Consider the following 20,323-nt stretch of genomic DNA (forward strand, 5'->3'; position numbering starts at 1 on the left):
ATGAAAAGAATGCCAGAAGTCCTGAAGATAAACTCACTAGCTCTCACCATTTTATTTAAGGATAGACCTATTCTGTCTGTTAATAGAGTATAGGCATTCCTTTTTACTTTTTATTTCATTATAGAGACTTGAACATCCTGGTTTCCTTCTAGGTCATTCAGATTAGAAATATGATTTCTAATAATTTAAATTATAACAACAGTCCAATACAAGAAAATTTAGAAATCCTTTGATGTGTATAATAATACTGTTATACCTGCAAGGAAAGAAAACATACATTAATTGAATGCCAAATACATTCCAGGGCTTCTCATGTCATTTTGTTAATACCCAAATGCCCACCTGATACTGGCACTGGAGTGTCTAATGGGACATCTTGTGGTCTTCCCTCCCAAACTTGCTCTTCTTATCATCTTTCCTATTTCAGTTAATGGTAGTTCTTCCCAGAACTCAGGTCAAAGAATTTGGAATCAGCCTTAATCTTCCTATGTCTCACATCCAACCTAGAAATAAATCCATTGCTTTACTTTTGCATATATGTGGAATCAGACTATTTCCCAACATTTCCTCTTCTCACCCAAGCCACCAGATTATTGTAATAAACTCCTAGCCGATTTCTTACTTTTGCATGTGCTCTTCTATTATCCCTGCATCTAGCAAGACTAATAATTCCAAAACTCAAGATAGATAATTAAATAATGGGCAGAAGACATGAATAGACATTTTTCCAAAGAAGACATCCAGATAGCAAATAGATACTTTGAAAAGATGTTTAACATCACTCATCATCAGGGAAATACAAATCAAAAGTACAATGAGATATCACCTTACATCTGTCAGAATGGCTAAAACAAAACACAAGAAACAACAAGTGTTGGCAAAGATGCAGAGAAAAGAGAACCCTCTTGCATTGTTGGTGGGAATGCAAATTGGAGCAGTCACTGTGGAAAACAGTATGGAGGTCTTTAGGGTTTTCTATATATAGCATCATGTCACAAAGAAGAAATTTTTGGGTTTTTGTTGTTGTTGTTCTTGTTCACTGCTAATATCTGATATCTAGAACTAGATATCACATAGCATGTAACCTGTTAATACTTACCAAATAGATGAATTCATTCTTGTGACAATGCCAAGAAGTGATTACTATACTTTACTGATGAGGGGAAAAAAAAAAAAACCCCAAATACCACCCAAACCATTTGCAACAATAACAACAACAAAAACCTCAAAACAGATGCAGTGAGGTTAAATAACTATTAAAATATTCTTAAACATTAAACTTTAAAAAATGCCCACTAATAAGTGACTATGTAAATAACCAAAACAAAATAATGGAGTAGTATTCAGCTATAAAAAATAATGACAGTCTTTATAATCACATCTAGAGTGATCTTCAAGATATGTTAAGTGATAAAAGTACAATATGTTATTATTTGTTTAAAAATCAGAAAAAAATATTCGCTAGCATATGCATAATCTAAATCCAGAGGAATACACAAGAGACATTGATTAGCACTGGTGATAGAAACTAGGTGACTAGGGATAGTTGTAGGGAGGGATAGTTATAGGGAGAGTTGTATCTCTATGATGTCTTGTACCTTTAAAATTTTGAGTCACCTCGATGTGCTACATGTTCACAAATGAGCGAAAACAGTAACTTGCCTGAAGTCAGACACCTAGTGAGTGATAGAATGACATTTACATTTGGGACTGCCTGATTTAAAAGTATTTTCTTTTCACTAGCCCATATATCAGGAAATATGGTAGAACTAAGTATTTTTTTTTTTCCCTAGTGGATGAATTCTTGGAAGTCATTTCAAATATATAGAATGCAAAGGGATATTGGGTTTTAGCAGTTCTCTCAGTAACGTTAATAGCCCAGAGAATCAGTACGTATAACTCTTTTAATCTACTAAAATCATTTTTTTCTCCTCATAGCTGCTGGCTGGCAGTTTCAGGAAAAAATGGTCTTATAACAAGCTCGTTGTTGTGGTCATTCATGATGCCTATCACCATTATCCTCATCAACAATATTGTTATATTTATTATCATTATAGTCAAAGTGATATGGAAGACTAACCAGAATCTGACAAGGTAAGATTACCCATTAGTGGGATGCTCCCAGGCATTACTCATGCAGTACATAATACACCACCACAATGCATCCACAGATTCTAAAAGGGTTTTCAGACTTCCGGGACAATGACAAGGATATGTGGTTTGCAGGGTGGATTTTCTTTTAAATTTTGTCTCGAAAAGTAAATCTTCTCATCTTCCAATAATATAGAACTGCATTAACACACTTTCATGCTGTATGAGCCCAACTAAGAACTAAATCCAAAGACTTCAAAAAAAGAAAATTTCTCCCCCAATCCCAAATATGCAAGAAATCAGATTTGAATCATTAAGGAAATGAGAAGATTGTGAGAAGATGCTGGTAACTGCATTTCATTTTACAAACTAGTAGCTTCAGGTTATATTTTGCATGTGTTTCTTGAATCTGATAGTGGCTTTAAGGTTTTTAAATTAGTTTAAAACATAAAAATTGGGAGATTTAAAAATTATATTTTCTCTTGAAAAAATTGGAAATTCTGGCAACATTGTGTCCACATATCCGCAGGTGGGACATGTGTACTCTGGTCTATCAGTTCCCATGTGTTCTTCTTAATATAACTTTCCTGACCTCAATAAGCCTTTCGTTGTTATCCCTGGTAAACAAAAAGCTTTCAGTGGAGAGGTAAAGAACAGAAACTATTAAACAGGTATACTCTCCTTATCCATACCTTCAACATCACAATTGGTTAGAACACAGTGTTAATGAGGCCATGAATCCAGGTTTAATTTTATAAGACTCCGTTTACCCCCAGTACATTTATTATATGCACATCTGTGAGCTTTGTTGGTCACCAAGTGGATTCATTTGGTATGAACAGTTGGGTGAAAACAACTGACATTAGTGGGAATATCATCTTAACTATGTGCTTTACTGATCAAGAGTGAGTATCATCTTTCCGATATGAATGGTAATCCATATTGAAGGGAAATGTGGGGGAAAAGACTATAACTGATAATCATTCAAACCTTTGTTTTATTAGCAGTGCAGAAACATCTTGGTAAAATCTTCTTAGCCTAATTGCAGAGTAAGTTATATTTCCTTTATACAAAACAGTATCATTTTGGCCACAGACAGCAACAAATTTCTATTTCTAGATTTTGGCTGACGGTTCATGGTTCTTAAATTGGCTTAGTTACAGTAAAAAGCAGGTTACAACTTAATTTAACAAATTATCTTTCATGTATCAGTTAGCTTTTGCTGCATAGCAAACCACCCCAGAATTTACTAGCTTAAAGTGACAAATATTTATTATTTGTTGTAAGTTTGAGTGTTGGTCAGGTACTTGTTCTTGTCTTCACAGACTTGATTATGGATGGACGGTCTAAGATGACTTATTTTTGTGCTGCTGGTGGTTGGGTGGTTGATTTTGAGTGGAAGCTGCTCAGTTGGGAAAGCTAATCTCTTTTCCATGTAGTCTTTCATCAACAATAAGGCCAGTACAGGCTTCTCAATATAGTGGTGTCAGGGTGCCAAAGAATAATAAAAAAAGGCCAGCTCTACTGAGCAAAATGCTTTCAAGCTTCTGCTTGTGCCAATAATTGCTAAGATCCCATTGGTAAGTCATATGGCTGAGTTCAGATTCCTACATTTCTATATCTTAATAACCTTTCATTCTCATATCAACCTACATCATGGCAAGGTCCCAGATGCCCAGAAAAGGAGTTTCTCATTGGCTGATCCACAATATAATCACCAAGATAAAATTCCTTTCCAAAGAAAACATTGATTTGTGTGTATATGTTTGTGTGTGTGGTACTTGCTTGCAACAGAGTGTAAAGGACTGTTTATGCCTGAGCTTTTAAGCAAGTATCACTTTATTCCTTAATGAAGCTTGCTAAATCAGATTTTACCCAGATGTAGGTCTAACATGGTTTTCTACCTAATGCATAATATTGTTAAATAGTATATATGGCCATCTGAATATTCACAATTAGAGGGTAACACTGATATTAACAAGTAAAATGATATTAATAAATAAAACCATGTTTTATTTCTTGCTTTCTCTTACCTAGCACAAAAAAGGTTTCATTCCTAAAGAAGATTCTTAGTACGTTATCTATTACAGTTGTTTTTGGAGTTACTTGGATTCTGGCATACTTTATGCTGATTGGTAATGATGACGTCAGGGAGATCTTCAGCTACATGTTCTGCCTTTTCAACACTACTCAGGTATGGTGTGGATTAGTCTGAAGGTAGCAGATCATACAGTAGTAGGGATGATATTACCCTGGGCTAAACTAAAGCTGACTTTAAAGGTCATTGCTTGGATATCTTTAGGAGACTATTTTCAATACATTTTGAAGAGAAAAGAAAGTTCTTTATGACTTATTTCATAAGGTACAGTTCATGGGCACAGTTCATAGGATATAATTGCAGTATGGTTAGATCATGTTAGTCCCTCTTCTCTTAGCAGAAGAGGTTTTGTCCAGCAACTGGCTTGGCAAACACCTCCTGACTCCTTTTCTCCCATGTAATAGGTTCATGGCAGCTCCTCACCGTAGTTGATATGGTTGATATGGATAATGTTATGGTTACTGTTGGAGCTTAGACCCCTGTGGGGTTAGCTGAATTTTTTTCTTTATCTCTCTTTTTAAAATTTTGTAAGATTATGTCATTAATCTTAAAAAAAAAACTTTATTGAGGAACAATTGGGACTAATTGGCAGATACAATTGTATATATTTAAAGTGTATAACATGACAATTTGATATACATATATATTATGGAATGATTACCAAGATCAAAATAATTAACACATCCATCACCTCACGTAGTTGTTGAGGATTCAGGCATTTACGTTCATCAGGGATACTGGCCTGAAATTTTCTTTTCTGTAGTATTCTTGTCTAGCTTGGTATCAGGGTAATGCTGACTTTATAAAATGAGTTTGGAAGTGTTCTGTCCTCTTCAGTCTTTTTGAAAGAGTTTGAGAAGAATTGGTATTAATTATTTTTAAAATTCTTGTTGGAATTCACCTGTGAAGTAATCTGATCCTGGGCTTTTCATTATCAGGAGGTTTTTGATTACTTATTCAATCTCCAAACTTTTTATTGGTCTGTTCAGTTTTTCTGTTACTTTGTTATTCAGTGTTGGTAAGTTGTGTGTGCATGTTTTATTTCATTTCTTTAAAATTTATTGATAATTGCTTTATGGCCATGAATTGGTATATCTTGATAAAGTATTTATCCTTGGAAAGAATGTGCATTCTGCAGTTGTGTGTAGTGTTCTAAAAATGTCAGTAGGGTCAAAGTGATTGTTAGTAATGTACAGATTTTCTATCCTTCCCAATATTTTTGTGTTTCTCTCAATTGCTGAAAGAGGAGTATTAATATCTTTAACCGTGATTGTGAATTTGTCTATTTTCCCTTTAATTCTGTCAATTTTTGCTGCATACATTTTGAAGTTCTGCTGTTAGATCCATATACATTTATAGTTTTGATGTCTTCTGAGTAAATTGACCATTTATCCTTTGGAAATGTTCCTCTTTAACTCTGAGTACTCTTTGTCATAAAGTCCATTTTATATAATCTTCAACCTTCTTATGCATATTGGCTGAATTGTATATATTTTTAAAATCCATTCACTTTCAACCTGTGCTTTTACATTTAAAGTATGTATCTGGGACATAGCAAATAGGCAGGTCTTACCCTTTTGTTCATTCTGACAATCTCTGTCTTTTAATTAGAGTGTTTAGTACATTTAAAGCTGATGTAATTATTAATATGGGTGATTTATATCTACCATTTTACTATTTGTTTTCTGTTGCCATTCTAGTTCTTTATTCCTCTGTTTACTTTCATTTTTGAAGGATATTATCATGAATATGGAATAATGGGTTGATAGTTTTTTTTCCCCTTTTAGTGTTATAAAGTCATTTCACAAACTTGCTCCAATTTCTGATGAGACATCCTGAATGTTTTATATTCTTTTCCCCCTGTATGTATTGAATTATTTCCTTTGGTTGCTTTCAAGATTTTATCTTTATCTTTGATTTTTAGCATTTTCCTTTGCATTTATTCTGATTGGGGTTGCCAAGTTCCCAGAATCTGCTTTTTTATATCTTTCACCAAATTTGTGGAATTTTTTAATCTTTATTTCTTCAAATAGTTTTTCCTATCCTGTTCTTTTACTTTTCTCTTTTTTGGGGACTTTAATTATATGTATGTTGGACCATTTGCTATTTTTCCACAGGTCTCAGAGCTGTTTATTCTTTCTCATTCCTTCTTGCTAGTCATCAGATTGGATTACCTTAGTGATCCATCTTCAAGGACATTTATTTTACCTTTAGTCATTTCCAGTCTGCTGTTAACTCTATCCAGTGATTTTTATTTCAGATATTGTACTTTTTTAGTTTCACAGTTTTTATCTTATTATTTTTCATAGATTTATTTTGCTGATATTTCCCAATTTTGGCTCATTATGAGTATATTTTCTTTTACCACACTATGCATATCATCATAAAACTTTAAAATCCTTGTCTGCTAACTCTGACATCTGGGTTATTTTAGTCAATCTCCATTGTTTACCTTTTTGGTTAGTATGAGCCAGTTTTCCTGTTTCTTTAGTATGAGCCATGTTTTCCTGTTTCTTCATATGTCTAGTAATTTTGGTTGTTTCCTGGACATTTTAAATAATACACTGTAGCAACTCTTCATTCTGTTTTATTCCTACCAAGAGTAGAGTTAGCATATAATTAATTTAGCTGGACTAAAACTGAAAACTATATCTCCTTGGGAAGACAACAGTGGAAATCTCTGCTTAGTTATTTTAGTCTCAGACATGCTTCTTAGACTTCACTCCATGCATTTATAGTTCAGAGGTCAGTAAGAGATTTGGGCAGAATTTATAAGCAGAATCTGGAGCTCCCCCTCTCTGTTTCCTCCTGGATATTCTGAATATTCTTATTTACTTTTCAGATTCTATAGTTTCCCTAAACCCTGTTTTGCAGTTCTTCAACCTAGTAAGACAGACTTTTAATTCCAGGTTTATTCACCCTATATGGGGTGATCACACTGTTTTCTGGCTAAAAGATATTAAAAATAAAACAAAACAGGAATCCTACCCAGTTACAGTTCCCTTTTTCCCAAATTCCAACTCCTAGATCCTCCTTCCAGTTTCAGACTGCTTTTAGTTGTTCTTCGGTGTATTCAGGTTGGTTTTAAAAAATATTTTGTCTAAAGTTTATAGTTGCTATCTGCAAGAGGGTTGATTTGAAGAGCAGAACCTTATGAAGTTGTTTTTGTAACATTATACATAAGACTGAAGGTGTTTTTATTCCTTGAGTCTTACCTCAAATATAATTATAAATCTTTAAAAAATATTCCATTCTTATTTTGTTTTAAAATAGGAAATGCAGATTTATATTCTTTTTCTTTTTTGTAACCTATTCTATTAATATATTAGGGGCATTTATTCTAAGAAGCAGAACATTTAGACTAAGGATTATGGTCACCTTCTAATTTTTTCATGGCAAAAATAGTGACATGAATGAACAAAAATGTTAGATTAAAAATGAAGATAATCCTGTTTGACCTTAGGGGATTTTTGTTTGTATATATGCATGGAGAACGTCAAACTCTAAGATAAAACAAGTATGCATTTTTGAAAGACTTATCTTGAAATCACAATTTCTCTCTTTGCTTCTTAACTCTGTGCCTCCTCTCATGGTGAATAATGGCTTTTACTCTGATAAAAAATACTACAAAGACTTTTCCTTCTGTATATAGAGTCTTACTGTTTGTCTTTATACAATTTAATGCTGTATTATCATGTTCCTAGAAATTTATGGGTATTGTATATTTCTGGTATATTACATCTTTCATCATTATAACAAGTCACTTTTGGTCCCTTTTGTCTTGAAATCTGATTTTCCATATATTAATGCAGCAACTTCAGATGTGTTTTTCTTTGATCATATCTATTTATATAAGGATTTTTTTTTATCTTTAAGCTTTCTTTATCACTTTGATTTTGTTTTACCTCTTTTTAGATCCCATATATTTAGATTTGTATTTTAAAATAATTTTCTCATTGTTTTTTCATTTTATTAAAAAAGTTAAATTTTTAGCTATTTAGTTGAATTTTAGCCATCAAAACTAATATGTTTGATCTTATTCTTATTATGCCTGAGTTTTCACGTCTGAGACACCACCAAGGAGCCAAGCACCGATGCAATCACACGAGGGTTTATTTGACAAGCTTAAGCTTGGGCCCAAGTATACCCGACACAGCGGAGTAGGGACTTGGACCCCGAGCCAGATTACAGTCAGAGTTTTTAAAGGCAGAGTAGGGGTGGACTCGGTGGTGGGTGAGGACAAAGGGGGTTATGGATGATGTAAGTCTCTAAGGAATTTTGGAAGCGAGGTCTCTAGGACCTTGAAGGGCTACCTGTTGTCTGGGGAAAAGGTTTTTCATTACCAATAATAAAAATCTTCTCTGTGAGACCCTCTAGATGTATATCAGTGGGTCATATGCTTGGGAATGATCGCTGACACTATCTTGGAGGTTTAGAGATAAAGTTTCACATTTATCCTATCAAGTGTCCTTGTTAGTGAGATTTAGGTTAGGAGAAATTTAACTTGATTTAGGACTTGAGGAACTGAGTTATTTGCCTCTGGAAATTGTGCTATTGTTAAGATAGCTTCTTTGTTGTAAATCTCTGGGACATTGGTAAACCGAGGAAGACTCCTGTCTTGCAGGATTGTGATCTCTGCAAGTTAACTATTTGCTTTTCCCCCAGGGCAGCCAGGGGTGGCTGAGGAATGTCACACGTACTACCTACCGAAGGGAGGGGAGCGGTTGGAGAGGGGGTGCAAGGTGCCAGCCTCCGCTTTGCCAAGATGGCTGTACTTATGTCAGGGCTAGACTCGAGATGGGTACAGCCTTGTTTTTCTTGGCCTCCACAATTCTGTCATCTTATTTTCTTTTTTCACATCAATCCATTTCTTCCTAAATTTTATATACATACATATATATATATATATATATATATATATATATAGTGCTACAAAAATTATGTATGCTTTTACTTAAACTTCTCTAATTATTAGGACATTTCCATTCTGTTAATTATTATCTTTGTTTATAAAACATTACTATAGCTTTGTAAGATACAATTTTCAATTTCCAGAATAAAACAATGTATGTTGAGTGCTCCCTTTTTAAGGTAAAAACATTAACACAATGTTGCTGCTCTCTGTCTCTTGGTTTTATTGGTACAACTTAAAATTTACTCTGCAACTATTAAATTAGAGTGTGTACATTATTTTATTTCAAGAGACATTTATAATACTTTGATTATATTTGACAATTATCTCAATTATATTTTCTTTTCTTTAAAAAATTTTTTTATCAAAGTATAGTTGACACACTCAACTATAATTTATTATGCTTAAATAGACTCAATGCCTTTTGCTAGTCTTTTTATATTGGAATGTCCTGTTATTTTGACTTTTTATCTTAATGAATCTCTCACTGGTATATTTTTGAGTAATTATTTATAGAAAGCTTGTAAATATTAATGAGGACTTTCCTCCCTGGTAATTTTTCTTTAGGTACCATGACACATAAACCACAAATTAGGCTGGAATTTAATTATTGTCAGTAATCTTTTTTTACTGAAATTCTGTAGACTTACTGAGATTTTATGTTGTATAAAAAGGTCAAAATTCTTTTGTTTTTTATTCTTCCCATTCTTTTTTTTTTAAAGATTTTATTTATTTATTTGACAGACAGAGATCACAAGTAGGCAGAGAAGCAGGCAGAGAGAGAGGAGGAAGCAGGCTCCCTGCTGAGCAGAGAGCCCAATGCGGTGCTCGATCCCAGGACCCTGGGATCATGACCTGAGCCGAAGGCAGAGGCCTTAACCCACTGAGCCACCCAGGCGCCCCTATTCTTCCCATTCTTATGCAATTCCTTAAAATTTTTTAAAAAATAATTTTGGACTCCTAGGATGTTGCAAAAATAGTGCAGAGAGTTCTTATGTACCCTTCACCCAGCTATTGCAACAATAACATCTTACGTATCTATAATACACTGTCAAACCCAGGAAACTGACATTGGTATAATCCACATAGATTATTCACTTATGGGCTTTAAACCCTTGAAGTGATAACTTTAATTCTAGCTTTGTTCATTTTACTATGAATTAAATCAATAAATATAATTTATCAAATTAAATAGAATTATTATAGTTTTGTAAGTTCATTTGTCCCCTTTCTTCTTGTACTCAGAAGTTAACTTTTTATGCATTCCAGTTTCATTTCCTTAACTAGATTTCCAGTTCTCTCATGCAAGAAATATGTTCCTGTATATCTTTCATTGTAGATAACATCTTGTTTGATATCAGGATGGGCTATACTTGTCTAATATTTTGTGACGAAACTGCAGTGTTTGATGATTGTCTTGTTGTCACTAAGAGTAGTAACTGCTGTGGGTGGTTGGTATCATGTTGGTTGTTTCTGGCCCTGGTCAAATATCACTGAGGAGACAAGTCTTTGATACAAAATGGAAACTACTGGAAAGCATTAGATGAATTTGATTGGACCACAAATATCTAGGAGTCTGTCTAGCCAGGTGTGGGAGCTGCTTGGCTGTTTAAATTGTAACTGCCTCATTTAACGTTTTACGTTTGTAAGCACCTCACCCTCTATTCCTGGTGGCCCATTTCCAGTGTCTTTTGAGAATTACTGCCTCAAGCAATGGATGTGTACCTGCCACTAAATTTAAATGAATATAAGGCAGTGTTTCTCTGTTGTTAACACATAATGGAAACTCCCTAGAAGGGAAATAAATAGGATAATCTTAGTCTGGATTGCCAGTGACTCATGGGTTTGTAGCCTAGAGTGATGAAGAATTAAGAAAAGTACCTGGAAGAAGGAAGTATAATCAAGGATATTCTGTCCTCCATGCATATGAAGGGCACATTATAAAACAGAGGCTCATTACAAAATGTTAGTACTATCTGGTAAAATTGAGCATGGTCATATGGCAAGAGCGCTGGGCTAAAAGGAGGGTCAGGCTGTTTTCCAGTTTTACCATTAATGATTATATGTTTTTAGGGAAGTCTTACAACCTCTCTGAGTGAACTATGTAAAATATAAAATGGAGGGGGGTTGTTAAAGTTGGTGCTGTGGAGCTGAATATTATTGTCTACGTGAGAATTATTCCTGGGCTACCTAGTCAGTCACAATCTATGGGATAAGAGCTAGAAATCTTCACTTTAAACAAGGATTTGATTTTTATGTACACTAAAGTGAATAGTTTACATGTAAGGCTCCTTCTAGATTTAGAATGCTATAATTCTAACAGACATTTACTAAGTGCTATAGATACTACTTAAAAAGAATTAGTTTGATCCTTACATTTTGTGTTTTTCAATAACATCTTTGGGATTCTAGGGAGTATAGAAGTATTGGGATTCCACTCACACAGTTTCACACGATGGTGTCTTTATGAATTCTCCATGGTCTAGGTCTTTTTTTAATAGTTGCACAACCAGAAATTTTATCCAGTCTGTCTTTGCTTTAGAATTAAAAATGAAAGAGTGTACTCCACAAAGAGTACCAGATTTCTCATGTCCTCAAAATAAATCTCTTTCCCTTGAACAATCAGGATGGCCAGTGACCACTTTTGCCCTTCTGAAACCTATGTCCTTAGGTAATTATAAGTCATCAAGACCTTCATCAGAGAAGTAAATCCCACCTGTTGGATAATAATCAAGTTAATCTTCCTGTTTTTGATCAGAGAACTGGTCCATCTCTTGTCAATATGTACTGATTTTATTAGTTAAAGTCACAGGGTCTTTGGGTTATCTTACCAGAGCCTCAGAGACTTCTACAACAGTATTCACAGGATATGATTCTAGAAATAGTTCCTTATAAGGCTTGGGCCCTAGAGATGTTAATCTGGAGACATTATGGATTTTTTAAAGTAACTTTTTATTTTCAAATAGTTTAAAACAGGAAGTTGCAAAAATAATATAGAGTTCCCAGGTATTTTTTCCCCCAGCTTTCCCAATGATAATATCTTTTTAAAAATTTGTATTTATTTATTTATTTGTTTATTTAAAAGATTTTATTTATTTGAGAGAGAAAGAGGGGGAGCAGCAGGCAGAGGGAGAGGGAGAAGCAGGCATCCCACTGAAGAAGGAACCCAATGGGGACTCGATTCCAGGATGCTGAGATCATGACCTGAGATGAAGGCAGCTGCTTAACTGATGGAGCCACCCAGGTGCCCCCTAATGATAATATCTTATATAACCTTAATGCATCATCAAAATCAAGAAGTGAACATTGGCACAATACTGTTACTCAACTACAGATGTTAGTCTGTTATTTCCAATGAAGGATATTAATGAGAAATTAATGAGGGACTCTTAGAAGTTGTCATATACTTTATAATATCCTTCTAATGCTCTTCAAGCAAGAGACAGAGTAGTATATTGGCTAGAAGAGTTTTGGAACAAAATGGAGTTGAGTCCAACTTCAGAGGCCAGTGATTATTGGTTGGGTAATCTTAGGGGGGTTACCTAATTTATCTGAGCTATAGTTTTCTCATCTGTAACATGGGGATAGTAAGGCTTATTTATAGGGTTGGTGTTAGGAGTAAATGAGAAAGATTAAATGATGGGATTAAATGACAAGCAATGTCTGATACCAGTAAGACTTCATTAAGTGGCAGTTTTCATTTTAAATGTGTACAAAAAATGTATTCAGCTTTTGTGGATTAATTTCTCATGCACATCTGATCTTTGTATATAAAGGACAGAAAAACAACAAATAGAACTACTTACAATTTTTGTTTTGTTCTTAAATGCACCAAATTTTTAGTTATTTTGTCAAAATACCAAGTACTGTACAAGCATAGAATGTTAGAACTGGAAGAAGTATTAAGTGACCCACAGTCCATCTGCCTCCTTCAGAAATTGAAGATAAAAGATGTGAGGAAAAAAGTGAAGTTACTATGGTATACTAAAACGTAATATTTGGTCTTTGTCCTCAGTTCCTGGCACACCGCTCCCAAAATTCAAGAAATCTGTGGAGCGATATGAGTGTCTTTTGTATACTAATGAATGACTGGTGGCTGAGGTCACTAGATAGCTTCAGGCTGGAGGCTTGTTACCAGAAAGACCAAACCTGGATTAGAAGCTTGGAAATTTCAACGCCACCTCTAGGAAGGGGAGAGAGGCAGGAGATTGAGTCAGTCACCAATGGCTAATGATATAATTACCAAACCCGTATAATAGAACCTCCGTAAGAACACCTAAATGAAGGGGTTTGGAGAGCTTCCAGGTTGGTGAACATATTGAAGAGCTGGGAAGGTGGTGCCCCTTCGCCCGCACCTTGTTCTAGGATCTCTTCTGTTTGGTGGTCCCTGAGTTGTATCCTCTATAATAAACAGGTAATAGCAGGTAAAGATCTTTCCTGAGTTTTGTTAGTAGTTCTAGTGAATTATCAAACCTGAAGCCGCGAGGTGGGTTGTGGGAACTCCCGACTTTGTAGTCAAGTCAGACAGAAGTGTAGGTAATGTGGGGACCAGATATTTCTGACTAGCATCTGAAGTGAAGGCAGTCGTAAGACAGAGCCTTAACCTGTAGAATCTGACACTACCTCTGGGTTTCTAGTGTCAGAATTCAGCTGAATTATAGGAACACCCATTTGGTGTCAAGAAGAGAAAGAGCCTCTCAGTGATACAGCCAACATGTGGTGAACTGGGATCTGAATTAAGCTCTTCTAACTCTACTGCTTACATGTAGCACTTTCCATAGGAGAAGAACCTCACCTCAGCCCTCTGAGACAATAAAGTGCTCAGCCGCTGCGGGTGCAAACTCGAGCTGGGGAGTTGTTGTGCATGATGAAAAGGGTGGATGGCACAGTTAAATAAATCTCTTCCCTGATTCTGTATTTCAATCTGATCTAACATTAACCTTTTATTCTATCTGCCAGGGATTGCAAATTTTTATCCTCTACACTGTCAAAACAAAAATCTTCCAGAGTGAAGCTTCCAAAGTGTTGAAGTCGCTGTCAGAGTCCACTGGGAGAGTGAAGCTGCTGCCATCAGTGACCTCACTGAGGCTGCGTTTGAGGATGTATAACTTGCTCACGTCCTTTCCAGCCCTGAATGAACGCTTTACGCTGCTGGAGCCATCTGTTATTATGGAGGAAATGACACCCTCTGAAAGTGACCAAGCTGACTCAAGCATCTAGACAGTGAAATTAGTACCTTTTGTAATCCTCTTTTTGCAGAACTCATATTAAGTTTTGCTTATTATTTTTCTTTTCTTTATTACTCAGTCCTCCCAGAAAGTTTCCCTCAATATATTTTGCTCAAGGCTAAGAATCGGGTAAAACCTGTTGTTTGTTATCATCTGGGATAACGGATTTGGTAGTTTTTTTCTATTATTCAATAGAGTCTCACCTGAATTCCACCCAGCATTCAAGATAATTCAAGATATCATTGTTACTTATATCATAAATGTGACAAACTTTGATAAAACAAATTCTTTTACAATTTCCTAAAAAGAACATGAGGAGAAAATGTATCTTCCAGAACAAAATGACTCTTAATGAACCCTGCAGGGAGTTGCTTATATGTATAATACTTTTGATCTGTGACTATCTTAATTTGTATGTGCTTATACTTTTATTTCTGCTTCAGGATTTTGCACCAGTTTAACCTCTGGAAAGGGATATTTTTTTTCTGTTCAAAAAAGAGCATGTTTGAAAAAAAAAAAAAAAAGAGCATGTTTGGTGACCAGAGGGTTTAGCTGTATAAAAAGTGGACAGTGAGACACAAAAAGATGGGCTGGTTATGAAAGCCTCTCTGTATTTCCTTCTGGTTCTTGATGCATCTGTCCTTTTATTGATGAAGAGACATTGAGACTCAAAAAATGAAAAATTAGTCACAAGCACCACTTACGGCTTAAAAAAAAATAACTGTTGATGGAATTTCAAACACTTGAATTATGAATGGCTTCCTGAATAAAAAATGACCTCTACAAGACTGGGGAGCATTCCCACTGAACTTAGGAGATACAGTCTTTGGATTGTGATGTTTGTCTTGTCACAAGCTAGGCAAGTGCTATGAGTGCCCTGAACTAAGGGACTAGTAAATGCCATGTGAGCTGTGCCATACCCTTCTCACCAGACCCTAAAGGACATGTGTTTTTTTTTTTTTTCTAGAAATGGTTGTAAATGACTGTTGGATTCCTAGACAAGCTGAGAGCCTATTTTATCTGTGGCATAACTGAGGCCTTACAGGTTAATGGGAAAAAGTAAAGGGAAAAGGATAAAAAAGAAAAGCAGTTCTCAGAGGTTAGTGTTTTTAGTAGTGGTATAGTAATATTCCTAGATAGGGGTTGGAAAAACTATAAGGTGTGGTTGACCTATTCCATATCCCAAAATTTTTATATGTGGATGGAAGTAAACTTTAAATAAGAGCCACTTTAAAGTGAAAAGAAAGATCCCCAAAGAGCTTTCTTTAGCCTGAGAGTGGAGTATATGTGTTCCCTTGGTGATTTTAGTTTTCTTTGCACTTTTTCAGTCTTCTTGGGAGTACAGCAACCAAAATTCCCTATAATTTTCCTGGGATGGCTATACCAAAAATTTGAAAACTTTACATACAGATTATATGGGATAAGACAGCAGACATTGATGTTTGTCTGCCTACCCTGAAATCCTACCACTTTGGAAGTAATTCTTATTGATTTAAGCCTTTGCCTCGTGTAGTGGTCAGGAAGTTTAGTGATAGAAATCAACTCAAAGTAGGTTAAGGGTCAAAGAGAATTTAATGGCTCGGTTAATTATCAAGTCCAAAGGCTGAGCCGGTTTTAGGTAGGGTAACTATATGTCCTAGTTTGCCTGAACCCGTTCTGATTTGTACCTGTTATCCTGACTTATGTATTACAAGCAGTTCCTTTAACTCTCAAGTGTCCTGGTTTAGGACATAAAATATATGATAATACAAAACTTTAGGTCTAGAATTCAAAAGCAAGGAGTTCAAAGAATGTGTTAAGATTCCTTTTCTCCCCCGGTTTCCAGGGTCTTTATCCTGTGTTTGACTCCATCCTAGAACTGGATTACATGGCTGAACGTTGGCTATTGGCATCCCCTTTCTCATCCCCTTTCTCTCCCATTTCAGGGAAGGCCAGTTGAGTCTGGAATCTGTGGGGCTCAGTTCCTTGTGATACAGAGTAAAGCAGAGGCAGAAAGAGCAAAGGAGCAAAGAACTGGCATATCTTCCTTGGTCATGTGCCCTTATGTGCCCACAGGCATTGTGTTCATGGAATATTGGGCCAGCCTGAGTCCCATGCCCCCTGTGATGTGGAGGGATGGGGGATGACTTCATTGGCAGGATATCCTGGGGTAAAGATTGGACAGTTACATTGAGGATGGGCTCATTGATCATGTCTCTTACTCTGAATAAGCCTGTTAGATCCTTGTCTGAGCAGAGTTTGAATGGGGTGGGTAAGGAAAGCAAGAATTAATTATTTGGTGCTTTGGAAGTTGAAGAGCAAGTACAGGGACAATGGGACCCAAACGGGGATTTAACTTAAAAAGAAAATTTCAGGAAAGGGAGACTCAGAGTACTGGTTCTCATGATATTACGTGGAGCTAATTTTCCATGTTTCTGATTTATTCTGTGTGATAACAATGCCCTGTATCCTGTCTGCTTGTGGCAACACATGTAGTTTCTTTGGGGGAACAAACTATCCTGACCTTTAGATTTTCTTTCCTGGATCTAAGCTGACAATTCAGTGCTGCTTGTTTAACTGTTGGAGTTTTGGATTGCTTTTTCTCTTACCCTTCCCATTTTTAAGTTTATCCCCCCCACCTTTTTTTGTTGTTGTTACCAACCAAGGGAGATTGTTTTCAAACTCATTGCCTCATTTAAAAGAATTTGGCATTCTTTGCAAATGTTTGGGAAACCTGGACCAAAAGTGCCAAATGTGTCATATCCACCTGACAGCCACTGGAGCTCTCTGGCTCTGTGGAGCCCCCTTATATATCTCCCTGGGACCTCTAGTCCCTGACTCCTTGATGAGGTCCAAGACAGAGATATCAGGATTAAGTTCCATTCCTGGGACAAGCGTGGGGGGTGGGGAAAGTGGAGAGAGGAAATGGTTTCCTACTTGCATTTTTCAAACACTGCTGAGTACGTTATGACAATTTTGAAAGATATTTAAAAAGTATATTTTTCAAAAAAGCAAAATTCATAATTTCCTGCCCTATCAAAGATGGCTGTTTTTCCGTGTTTTCTTATGCTCTTTGAATACATTCGAATTTAAATAACTGTAATTACAGTCGATAAAATTTTATATTGATTTCACTTAATTTACCCAGTAATGCAGTTTTTAAAAATAATTGATTGCATAATATAATTTACTAAATGCTCCTGGATTTCCAGCTTATTTTGATTTTTAATATTATAGTGACACATAATAAACTGGTATATATATATATATATATATATATCTTTTCCTTTTTAATTATTTCCTTAAGGTAAACTCTCAGGATTAGGATCAACATTATCAACATTTGTTTACATTCCTTATATATATTATTATATTGCCTTGAAAACATTGCACTAATTTATAATGTCACCAACATTTGGAGTATCATATACATTTTTTATATACTTGTTTACTTTGGTATTTTATTTTTCAGTTATTTGTGTTGTCCATTTATCAATTGAGCTATTGTTATTTTTTCCTCATAAATTTGTAGGAATTCCTCTTACTATAGTTACTAGTCTTTTAATGATACATTTGATGAAAATATTTTCCTCTAGCTTGTCATTTTCCCCTCTTTTTAATATAATGAAATATTCACTCCACAGTTGATTCAAAATATGCAAAAGATTTCTAGAGCATTTAGCATGTTTTTGAGTTTCTATGTCCTCATACAGCCAGAGTATTTTTCATTTTGTGTTAAGGAATATGTTAGGGACAATGCAGAAACTTCCAAAATGCACAGGGACATAAATATGCCAACCGAGGCCAAATGAGTCATGTATGACAGACACATGACTTCTTTAACTCTTCATTATATTGTACAGCAGGCAGGTGGCCTTCCACGACAATGTTATTATTTTCTCTCAAATACATTTTCCGTCTCTGTGCCCATCTACCTTTTCTTAAAAATAAAACACTAAATCTTGGGAGAGAAGTTTTATTAGGAATTACTTATTAAAACACACATACAAAACTCAGATTCAAAGTACATATGCATCATCTATTACTTCATTTACATATATATAACCTATTATTTGTGTATTTGGGAAAAATATATAAAAGCTGCTGAAAAACCGATTAAATAAGGAAATCAGGAGGAAGGGAAAATAATCATAGGAGCAAAGAAGGTAGGCCCCAAGAAACATGTCAGATGGTCTTGTATTTTTGCTGGGAGTCGGTTTTAGATTAAACCAGAAGCTTCCTGACACCCAGAATAAATAGGGAAACACGATCAAAGAAGTCATGTATCTCTTAACAATTAAACAAACCAATAAACCTATCTTGGACAAAACATAGCTATTCTGACACTACTTGAAACTGGCATTACATTTTCTGTCCACCTGGGTATATTACCAAAATGGAGGGCATACTATTTTGAGTGAACAAAAAGACCATTGTAATTGGAAATGCAGCATGTTCACATCTACGCCAGTTTGCTAAGTGCACATACTAAACAGTCATGTGTAACGTTCAGTGTTGCTCTAGTTATACAACGCTCTGTATATACGAAGACATGCACTGAACCATAGGAAACTTCAGTATCACCAGTGGGTCACTAGAGACAGTGTTTTGTCTTTTAAAAGAGTATTAAAGTGGTTTTCCTTAATTTTGGCTATTGGAATTAGTTTTCTGTTTTGTTTGTTTGCTTTGGTAGGGGGCTTGCTTTTTTTTTTAACCCTTTAAATTAACTTCATTGATAATTTGCACAAAATAAAATGCACCCATTTTAACTGTAAATTAGATGTTTTAACAAATGAACACACCTGTGAAACCACTACCCTAGAGAAGATTAATCACTTTTTCATCACCCTATACCATTCCCTTATATTCCTCCCCAGTTAAATCCTCTGCCAGCGCCAACCCCAAGTAACTACTGATCTGTTTTCTATTACCAGGCATTAGTCTTGCACATTCTAGAATGCCATAAATGTTATCACATCCTCTTTTGAGCCTGGCTGCTTTCAGTCACCATATATTTGAGATTCATTCATGCTGTATCAATGGTTTGCTTCTTTTTATTACAGTGGTATTCAGATTTTTTTTTTTTGATAAATCACATTTTGTTTTGAAAACTAGGAATAAAACTGATAGAAATATTCTTTTTTTAAAAGGGTTTTTTATTTTAGAAAGAGAGAGAGAGAGTGAGAGAAAGAGAGAGAGGAAAAGAGAGAGCATGACCTGGAGGGTCAGAGGGAGAGGGAGAGAGAATCTCCAGCAGACTCTGCGCTGAGCACAGAGCCAGAAGCCGACTCAGTCCCAGGACCCTGGGATCATGACCTGAGCCAAAACCAAGAGTCAGTTACTTAACTGACTGCAGCACCCAAGCATCCCCAAAACTGATATAAATATTCTTGTATAAGTCTCTGTGTTTTCTTTTCTCCTGAAATATCTAGTAGTGGAATTTCCAAAGCATAGAATAAGTGTATATTTAACATTATAAGAAACCAGTAAACAGTTTTCTGAAGTGGTTGTACCACTTTATAGACCCCAGAGCAATACATGAACTTGGAAATTAGTTTTTAAAGGTCCTTATTTATGAAGCATCTCAAAAGTAGAAATAAGATATAAATCTTTTTTGCAAGGTACTGATCATGTTTCTGTAAAGTCCCATTGCTTAACAGGTTAATCCCCTATTTTAATAAAGAAGGAAAATGTAAAAGCAAAGCAGAGTGGTATGATTAAAGGCTGTTATCATTTACACACTACGTTTCCCAGATAACTGTAGTCCAATCCTTATCTTCTTCCAGTACAGCTCTTGTTACACGTGGAAGTATGGCATTGATAATTTGCTGAACTTTGGTAGAAGCTGCTATGCAACCATGTTGTAACAATTGAGACCTTCTGGACCTTTGCAATAACAAAAAAAGAAGACTGGTTCTTCTGGTCACAGTTCTTACCAAGCAGTGGCAGATTAGGGAAGCATTCTGGATTGGGAGCTGTGGTCCCAACTACAAGCTATGTGACTCAAGGCAATAC

The 20,323-nt window shown here is 35.4% G+C and overlaps 1 protein-coding gene across 1 annotated transcript in view; it reads left to right on the plus strand.

Moving 5' to 3' along the window:
• ADGRG7 (adhesion G protein-coupled receptor G7) overlaps positions 1–14,831 on the plus strand; it is a 69,966-nt gene extending 55,135 nt beyond the window's left edge. Inside the window, exons 14-16 of the mRNA XM_047723209.1 lie at positions 1,939–2,094; positions 4,129–4,285; positions 14,061–14,831. Coding sequence (XP_047579165.1) covers positions 1,939–2,094; positions 4,129–4,285; positions 14,061–14,321 — 574 coding nt within the window. The 3' untranslated portion in view covers positions 14,322–14,831. The remainder of the gene's footprint in view (positions 1–1,938; positions 2,095–4,128; positions 4,286–14,060) is intronic.
• Positions 14,832–20,323: the final 5,492 nt, after the last annotated feature.

This window comes from Lutra lutra, chromosome 1 (assembly GCF_902655055.1).
Source record: "Lutra lutra chromosome 1, mLutLut1.2, whole genome shotgun sequence".
In the NCBI taxonomy this organism is placed as follows: domain Eukaryota; kingdom Metazoa; phylum Chordata; class Mammalia; order Carnivora; family Mustelidae; genus Lutra; species Lutra lutra.